The sequence below is a fragment of the Parus major genome, chromosome 23 (genome assembly GCF_001522545.3).
Source record: "Parus major isolate Abel chromosome 23, Parus_major1.1, whole genome shotgun sequence".
Taxonomy (NCBI): Eukaryota; Metazoa; Chordata; class Aves; order Passeriformes; family Paridae; genus Parus; species Parus major.
Genome location: NC_031791.1, coordinates 1,346,703 through 1,354,965, shown reverse-complemented (window position 1 = coordinate 1,354,965; position 8,263 = coordinate 1,346,703). Strand labels below are relative to the sequence as shown.

The 8,263-nt window shown below is 54.1% G+C and overlaps 2 protein-coding genes and 1 long non-coding RNA gene across 4 annotated transcripts in view; 1 reads left to right on the top strand and 2 right to left on the bottom strand.

Moving 5' to 3' along the window:
- The window catches only part of HMGCL (3-hydroxy-3-methylglutaryl-CoA lyase), a 4,771-nt gene extending 2,306 nt beyond the window's left edge, over positions 1-2,465 (bottom strand). Inside the window, exons 1-6 of one of the 2 annotated variants that reach the window (XM_015649366.3) lie at positions 2,355-2,465; positions 1,904-1,993; positions 1,589-1,696; positions 1,132-1,227; positions 476-624; positions 99-162 (exon numbers count right to left, since the gene is read on the bottom strand). In XM_015649366.3, coding sequence (XP_015504852.1) covers positions 99-162; positions 476-624; positions 1,132-1,227; positions 1,589-1,696; positions 1,904-1,993; positions 2,355-2,411 — 564 coding nt within the window. In that variant the 5' untranslated portion in view covers positions 2,412-2,465. Of the gene's footprint in view, positions 1-98; positions 163-475; positions 625-1,131; positions 1,228-1,588; positions 1,697-1,903; positions 1,994-2,119; positions 2,211-2,354 lie in introns of those variants that run through there. The other variant, XM_015649367.3, reaches the window with a different exon arrangement.
- Positions 2,466-3,126: 661 nt separating this feature from the next.
- On the bottom strand, positions 3,127-8,164 carry FUCA1 (alpha-L-fucosidase 1). The gene is made up of 8 exons (XM_015649360.1): positions 7,806-8,164; positions 6,496-6,630; positions 6,158-6,295; positions 5,424-5,529; positions 4,868-5,068; positions 4,530-4,720; positions 3,959-4,058; positions 3,127-3,375 (listed from the first exon to the last, which is right to left on the bottom strand). Exons 1-8 carry the CDS (start codon positions 8,147-8,149, stop codon positions 3,235-3,237), a joined length of 1,356 nt encoding a protein of 451 aa, XP_015504846.1. The 5' UTR covers positions 8,150-8,164; the 3' UTR covers positions 3,127-3,234.
- LOC107214206 overlaps positions 8,119-8,263 on the top strand; it is a 6,941-nt gene continuing 6,796 nt past the window's right edge. Inside the window, exon 1 of the long non-coding RNA XR_001524904.2 lies at positions 8,119-8,214. This is a non-coding gene — a long non-coding RNA (uncharacterized LOC107214206). The remainder of the gene's footprint in view (positions 8,215-8,263) is intronic.

Here is an 8,263-nt window from a genome sequence, read left to right as displayed (position 1 = left end):
ATATTCCCTTAGGTCTGACACATCCCCCAGTGCCCACTTCACATCCCTAAAAATAAACCAAAACCCTCTCAGGAATTCTGGTTGCATTTATGATTTACCTCTGCAACTTTAGCTGGAGAAATCTTGCCTTCATAGGGACATCCAAGGACACAGGAAACGTATCTGTGGTTAAAAGAAACCCCACACTTTTAGCTGGAAAAGGGAAGTGGGATTCTACTGGACTAATCAGTCAGGACTTGTGTATTTTCCATGTCTGTTATTTCAGTTTTATATTCCAGAAGTCCAGTGGCCAAAGGTTACAGGATTTCAACAATTTCTTCTCCCATGTGTGTGAAGATGAGCCCACAGGGCAGGTGGGTGTGTGGTCTGTGCATTTCCATGTGGGATATTTGCTAAGAAAATCTGATCCAAACTGCCTGTGGATTATTCCAGAATGAATGGTTACATGTGGGTAATTCCAGCAGGAACTCCTTACCCCCTGACAGGAATGCTGGCTTCCCTTGCTGCCTTCATGACCTCGTCAAACCTCTCCAGGCTCTCCTCGATGGAGCAGTTGATGTTTTTCTTGGTGAACAGCTCAGATGCTGCCCCAAAGATCGACACCTCTTTGGCCCCAGCTGCCACCTGCAAAGAAAAAATCCTAAACTGGAAGCACAGGACCACTGAGGGTGGAAAAGAGGAGCAGGTCCAACCCTTAACCCAGCACTGTCGTTAAGTCAAGGCCAGGTGATCTCTCTTGTGAGGGAAATCACAAACAGAGCCACAACTTCATGGCCAAGTGTTAATTCAAGGGTTTCACACCTCTTGGTAGAGAGCCCCATAAAGCACTTCCCCTTACAGAGGCTCTTCTGTTCCTAAATAAATCCTCCCTGTTTACTTAGACTTGAAGATCTTGGAGATCTTCTCCAGCCTCAGTGGCTCTGATCTACAATCTCTGACTGCAGTTCTTTCACTTTATAAAAGTATTTTTCCCCCAAACAACCCAATCCTTCCCTAAGTTCATTGTGCAGCAAGACCACCAGGACACATCTGAGTTTGCCTTGAAAAGGGTGAAGCCACAGGTGCAGGAGCAAAGGATAGGTGGGATTGGAAACACTCCAGTGTGGATATTCAGGTTTTCCCAGCCCTTACCGCTGCCTGGAATCCCTTCAGGTTTGGAGTCAGCACAGGGTAACTGATCCCAGGTAATTTATTAATCCCCTGCATGACCTCGGTGTGATCAGCCATCTGCAAACAAACCAAGAAACATCTGTGAGGGGGACAACTGCCACTCCTGCCTGCCAGAAAATCATCACTAAAATTCCTTTTTATAAAGGAAACAGAAATATTTAGAGATCAGAGCCTCTAAAAGCAAACAGAAGTGCACCCTGTGAGGGGTCAGGGGTCACCCAGCCAGGCCAACGTGTACAAACAGATGTTTCTGTGTGACCTGTCTGTCCCTTTGCTCTTTTCCAGGGTCCAAAGGGAAACTCTGGGATATTGTAACTCCTCTGCTGGTTCTTGCCCAGTCACAGGGATTTGGGAGCAAGCAGAATCACTGGATTGCTGCACTTTTAGAACACAGCACTGCAAATCTGTCAACACTGACCTGAGGAACCCACTTGGGGGACACGAAGCTGGTGGCCTCTATGACCTGAAGCCCAGTCTCTGACAGCATGTTGATTAAATTGATCTTCACTGGGGTGGGCACGACATTCTGAGAAGAAGAAAAAGAAATTTATCTATAGTTATTATTATTTCCACAATAAGCTCTTCCACCACTGAAAAAAAAAAAAAATAAATCGCTATTTTCCAACATCAAAAAGGCAGCATTTAAAGAAAAACCGCCGCACTGATGGGCACAGGGGGACGTTTGGGGGATTTATTTGGAGAACGCCCCCCGGGAGCCCGGAGCCGCCGGTACCTTCTCGTTCTGGAGCCCGTCTCGGGGTCCCACCTCCACCACCTTCACTCGCTTCGGGTACGCCCCGGTCGCCGCCGCAGCGGAGCTCACCTGGCACGGAGGGAAGAGTCAGCCGAGCCCTCGGAGCCCCGGCCCCGCTCGGCTCTGTCCCGATGCCCCTGGTTCCGATTCCCCCCCGGTCCCTTGTCCCCCCCCGCCGGTTCCCCGCTCCCTCACGGGCCGCAGCGATCCCGCCCAGCGCGGGAGCAGCCGCCGCGCCGCCGCCATGTCCGCCTCACGTGACCGCACCCACCCCCTCCACGTGACCTCACGGGGGCGTGGCTAACGTCACGTGGCGCCGGGGCCGCTCCGTCCCTCCGGTCCCGTGTCGCCGTCCGGAGCCGGCCCGTACCTGTCCCCGTACCTGTCCCCCGGATCCGGCCCGTACCTGTCCCCCGGATCCGGCCCCTACCTGTCCCTGTCCCCAGGCGCCGTCCCGCGGCGCGGAGCCCGTGTCGCAGCGCGGCATCTTCCCCTCCGGCACTGCCGGCAGCGCGCCCGCCGCGCACTTATACCGGCGGCTTTCCCGCTACCGGAGCGCAGAGTAAACACGGCGCTGTTTGTTTTGGGGCGGGCCCAAGGCTCGGCGGCGTGATGGGGTTGTGAGGCAAGGAGGGCATCGCTCTGTTGTCCCTTTTGTCCCCTTGTTTTGTTTGTAAGGCGTCATCGGCGGCGCCGCTGAGCGGGTCGCTGGCACTCGCAGCCGCTTCTCTGGAGCCGGGCTTGTTGGGTGTTTGTCACTGCTGCAGCCCCGCGGCTCTGCTCGCCCTCAGCTCCAAGTGTCCTGGCAGGTTTTGCTCCGACAGGAACAAAACAAAGCCTGTCTGCAACGCTGTTGCAGTTTCAACACACACACACACATTGTTCGACCCTTTTTTAAGGGGTTCAGTATCCACGCAGGAAACCTGCTCCCACTGGAACTCCAAGTTCAGAAGTTCGGCAGCACAAGCAGTGACAAGTGCAGTTCATAACGCTGGAGTCTCCTAAATTCACTAAGAACAAAACCTTTCCTTGTAGCTGTCTCCAGCAGAATATTGATAAAAGTTTGTTGATGGATCTGTATCGTATTTTTTACAGATTATTTCTTCCAGCAAGCTTCCATTAGATTTATTCATCATGGAAACAGCTGATCACAACTGTTCCAACCAACAGCGAAGCAACACAAGGCAACAGAAACTGGTGGAGAGATTCTCTCAAGTGAAAAATAATGTATTCAACGTGAAACATAAAAATCCTCTTGGATTCAATCAAAAAGAAAGGCAGTGGGAGATGCTGTGTCCCCAGGACAGCCATCACTTCACACCCTCGAGCTTCACCGCCCAGCCAGACTGAGCTGAGAGAGGAGATGGCAGCATGTGGGGCAGCGTTATGAGCATCCCTTCCCCTGGCTGTTTCTGCCACTCCAGAGTGCCACCAAACCCCAGCAGTGTCACCTGCACGGGAAGGAAAGAAGGGGACACTCAGCTGGAGCTCACCAGGCCCCCTCTGCACAGCCCAGCATCTCCCACAGGCCCTACAGGTCCCCAGCCGTGGTTCACGTGGCACAGGGGGTGACACACGAGGTGTTTTGAGGCCAAAGCAGGCTCCAGATTGTTGTTTGGGGTTGGTTTGTTGCTGATGCACTGCCCCTGTTTGTTCAGAGCAAAGGACACTCAAACATTTGCGTCACGGTGACATTTGCCACGAGCAGGGCGCTGCACCTGAGCTGAATCTGGGCTGCAGGACAGCCACTCCTGCTCTGTGGGTATTTACTTCCCTCCCCTGCAACAAAACATTCCAGGAGAGGAATCTTCCCTGGCAGCCTGAGCCTGTCCTGGCAACTCCTGTCCTATGCTCCATGTGAGCCAAAGCCTGGGGGACAGCCTGGGATGCTGCAAGGAGCCCACAGCACAAAACCTCCCCACTCCCCACTCCCCACTCCCCCAGATCCTAAATAAATCCAGGCTGGCCCTTCCCAGCTCACAAATGTCCCCAGATGTGCTCTCAGTGTGTGCTGTCTTGTTTCAAGTCCCTTACCTGTGTGCCTGGGGATGGAATGGGCGAGGCCAGACGCAGGACACCGTCCAGAGGCCAGAGCAGGAAGATGGCAAAGACCACTGGTCCCTTGGAGGTGTACCTGAGTGAGCAGGAGTGCAGCAGGTGAAGGGCACCAGACACAAACCTGACCTTTCCAGGCAGCAAGAGAACACTGCCTTCACCACACAGGGATCACCTACTTCTCCTGACTCCAAAATCTGTCACTTTGGACCCACCACTAGCCCCTCAGTGCTGGCTGATGAAACCCAAGCAAAGTCAGTATGTAAATGGCATTGCCAAGCTGTCCTGGCCTAACCCTGCTCTACATTGCTGGGCTGAACACACTGGGGGAAATCAAAATAACTCCATTTTGTAGGCATTTCTGGCTGGGACCACTACTTAAACAGTCCTGACAGCCACAGCATGGATATTTTTTAAAGGAAGGGTTGTTTTTTCTCCTACTAAAGCAAGATGGATGAAATCCTAATGACAAGACTAGAGAATGTACCAAATTCAGGAAAAGATAAGAAACAAACATCAGCTCAGCTGGTGTGAGCAGCAGAGTCCTTACCAGACTGTGTCTGTGGTGTTCTCCATCTGCACCCTCCAAGGCTGGGATTCATAAATCGCCTCCCCATTGGTGTCCAGCCACCTCCCAAGGGCCAGGAGTCTTTCTTGGAAGATGGGGACAATCACCCCTTCTTTTGTAGGTCCCACATTGAGGAGGTAGTTGCCACCCAAACTCACAGTCTGCACCAGCTCCTGTGGCAGGTAAAACAAGGAAACAAACTGCATTATCTTCACCTCAGACAACACAAAAACTGAGGAGTTTTACCCTCATCAGCAGCTCCAGAAGCTTCTAATTCCCAGTAACCCTCCCGCAGGCTATTTTGATTTCAGGTTTCTCACCTCAATCATACTCATTTCATCCATCACCTCAGCGAGGCTCATGTTGCTGCGGTAGCCCCAGGAGAGCTTGTCCAGGGAGGAGCACATCTCCCACTTGTGATCTGGCAGGGTGCCTGGTCTGTACTTGTCAGCACAGTTGTAGAAACCCCCATGGTGGCAGGAGCAGCCCCGACCCCAGCGATCGTTGACAACCACGGTGTCCTGAGAGAAGGAAAGCAGCTCAGGGGACAGAACCTTTTGTTCTTGGGCTGTCCAGCTGCCTGTCACCCCCCTGAGGAAGCACCTAAAAACTCCCTGTGTAATGGAAACCCTTCTGAGAAGGCTGAATCCCTCCCCCTGCTCACTCAGCTAGGAGCTGAGGCAACACAGCTCCTGGCCTGAGCCTCCCACGAGGATCCTGTGGAGCTGTCACAGCAGCACAGCCAAGGTTCTCTTTTTGTCAGAGAATAAAACACATCTGGCAAATGTCAAGGAGGTTTCTGGTTTGATCACACATCCCACAGCTTCCTGCCCTTCCACACCCACCCAATGCCACGAGGGCAGCAGGCACCGGTACCTTGACAGGGCTGTCGTTATAGAGCCAGGCAAGGAAAGAGGTGGAATTCCAGTAGGAATCCGGAGCTTCCCAGTCTCCATCTGACCAAATCAGATCTGGTTTGTATCTAAGAAAGATAGGTGCTGTTTCAGAATGGCTTATTAGCTCCTGCCATGCTGTGTTTCACCTTCCCTTCCCAGTGCCTGACATCACCAGGAGGTTTTTGCTTCGTTTTCTGCTTCACACAAAGCTCTAAGGGAGGTTCTTGCAGCAGCAAAGAACAAGGTGTTGATCCACAGCTCAAGAGAGGGTGCAGCTCTTCCAAAAAACCCAGAATTTGGCACCTCAAAGGTGATTATGAGGCACACTCTTGAGCTGGGACAGCAACCCACAAGCCCAAGTTTTGTATTTTTGTCAGCAAGGAGAAGCAAGGAAAGGATGCAAATTCACAGTGAAATCACTCTTCTATTCTACTAAATACTGAGCAGTTTGTTCCACTTCCAGCCACCCTGCACAAAGACAGGATTAAGGGAATTGCTTTTGCAGGAAAAATTTGTCTCTGCCTTATTCTACAGATTAGATCTTCCACAGGGCAAAAGCAAACCCCTTTTCTAATTACCACAAATCATTCCTGGTTAGCAAAGAGAATTTGCCTCAGAAAAAATTAGCATTTCTCCTCTTTGAGCCCACATTGCACCTTTCTCTATAGAACTGAAACCAGGAAATGCTGGTGCTGAACTGGTTGTGGCTCTTACTTTAAGACAAGGTCATAAAGTTCTGGCATCGTCTTCTTTAAAACGAAGCTCTGGGTCTTGAAGTCACTTTGTTTGTCAGCGAGGTAGAGAGGGTTAAACCACTCCATCAGGGAGTGATACAGCCCATAACGGAGGTTGCTGGAGGACAAAACACAGAAGGAAGAGTCAGGCTTCAGTGGGGATTAAGAAGCAGTGGAAATTAAATTACTGGCGTTATTATTTTTCATTATTTGCAAGCACTCCATTTTTCACATTGAATTTGGGCTTTTCTGCTGTTTGTCAAGCGCAGCCAGGAGGGTTCTCTGCTCTGAAAGAAGAGTTCTCTGGCAGGGTTGTACCTCTCCCTGAGGGCTTCTCCCAGCTCTCCCACCAGGTCTCGGTGGGGCCCTGTATCCACAGAATTCCAGTTCCAGGACACTGGTGACCCCCAGTTGGTGAAGCCCTCATGGTGCTTGGTGGTCAGGACCACGTATCTGAGAAGAGAAAAGAATTTGGTTGGGATGGCAAAAGAAAAAACTGAGATATTTCCCAGCCTCACTGCAAACCCAGTCACTAGAACAGCAAGGCTCTGGATAACCACGCTGTGAGGGGCCCTCTGTCACTGTCCTTTGAATTTAGAAACAAATCCAGGAATAAGAGAGGCTTTTAGTGGATTTTAATGCTGGGAAAGAATGAACAGTCAATACTTAGGAAGGAACAAGACCTGCTGTCTGCTCAGCACCCTGGGCATGACCCCTCAGGGATCTCCAGCACTGTCCAGGGACCCCCAATCCCTCAGAGATCCCCGGAATTGCCCATTCCATCCCCTCAGAGACCCCTGCATCCTCTTGGGAATAGCCCCATTTGCTTCCCAAGCTTTTCCATCCCCTCAGGGACCCCCAGACCCACCCCTCATTCCCTCTGGGAATCCCAGACCTGCTCTTCTATCTGCTCAGTGACCCTCACTGCCTCAGAGATTCCCAGACATGGCTCCTCTATACCCTCAGGGACTCCCAGACCCACCACCTTAAAGACCCGGAGGGATCAGGGACCCTGGGCCATGACACTCATCCCCTCAGGGACCTTCCATCCCCTCAGGGACCCCCCATCCCCTCAGGGACCCCCATCCCCTCAGGGACCGCCATTCCCTCAGGGACCCCTCATCCCCTCAGGGACCTTCCATCCCCTCAGGGACCCACATCCCCTCAGGGACATCTCATCCCCTCAGGGACCCCTCATCCCCTCAGGGACCGCCATCCCCTCAGGGACATCTCATCCCCTCAGGGACCCCTCATCCCCTCAGGGACCGCCATCCCCTCAGGGACATCTCATCCCCTCAGGGACCTTCCATCCCCTCAGGGACCCCTCATCCCCTCAGGGACCCACATCCCCTCAGGGACCCCCATCCCCTCAGGGACCCCTCATCCCCTCAGGGACTGCCATCCCCTCAGGGACCACCATCCCCTCATCCCCTCAGGGACCACCATCCCCTCATTCCCTCAGGGACCCCTCATCCCCTCAGGGACCCCTCATCCCCTCAGGGACCCCTCATTCCCTTCAGGGACCCCTCATCCCCTCAGGGATCCCCCATCCCCTCAGGGACCCCCCATCCCCTCAGGGACCCTCATTCCCTTCAGGGACCCCAACTCGGGCCATCCCCGGCTCTGACCTGGCCCCAGCCCGCTGGAAGAGCTGTGCCCACTGCCGGGGTTGGAAGTCAAAGGCGGTGAAACGGGACGCGAACTCCGCGTAGGTGGTGCCGGGCGGGAAGCGGCGGCGCACGAAGCGCTCGTAGGCGGCATCGTGCTGGCCCTGCCAGTGCCACCAGAACCACTCGGAGCCCCAGGCCGGCACGGAGAACACCCCCCAGTGCACGAACACCCCCACCTTGGCCCGGTCGAACCAGGCCGGCAGCGGCCGCGCGTCCAGGCTGGCCCAGTCCGGGCGGTAGCGGGGCGCGGCCAGGCCCGGGCCCAGCGCGGCCGCCACACACAGCAGCGCCCGCGCCGCCATGGCCCGTGACGTCACCGCCGCTCCTCGGGGACCGCGGGTTCGAGGCTGCGGAGCGACCCCTGCCCGTGAGCACTGCGGGGAGCGGGGGAACGGCCCGGGAGGGGATGGGGATCA

Bases quoted from the DNA above. Each gene is read 5' to 3' on its own strand.
- FUCA1 (XM_015649360.1), bottom strand. From the start codon at position 8,149: ATGGCGGCGCGGGCGCTGCTGTGTGTGGCGGCCGCGCTGGGCCCGGGC. The intron at 5,069-5,423 runs GTACCGGTGCCT...TCCTTCTCTCAG, and splicing joins ATAACGACAGCCCTGTCAAG to GACACCGTGGTTGTCAACGA. The intron at 3,376-3,958 runs GTAAGGGACTTG...CTTCCCGTGCAG, and splicing joins TTCCATCCCCAGGCACACAG to GTGACACTGCTGGGGTTTGG.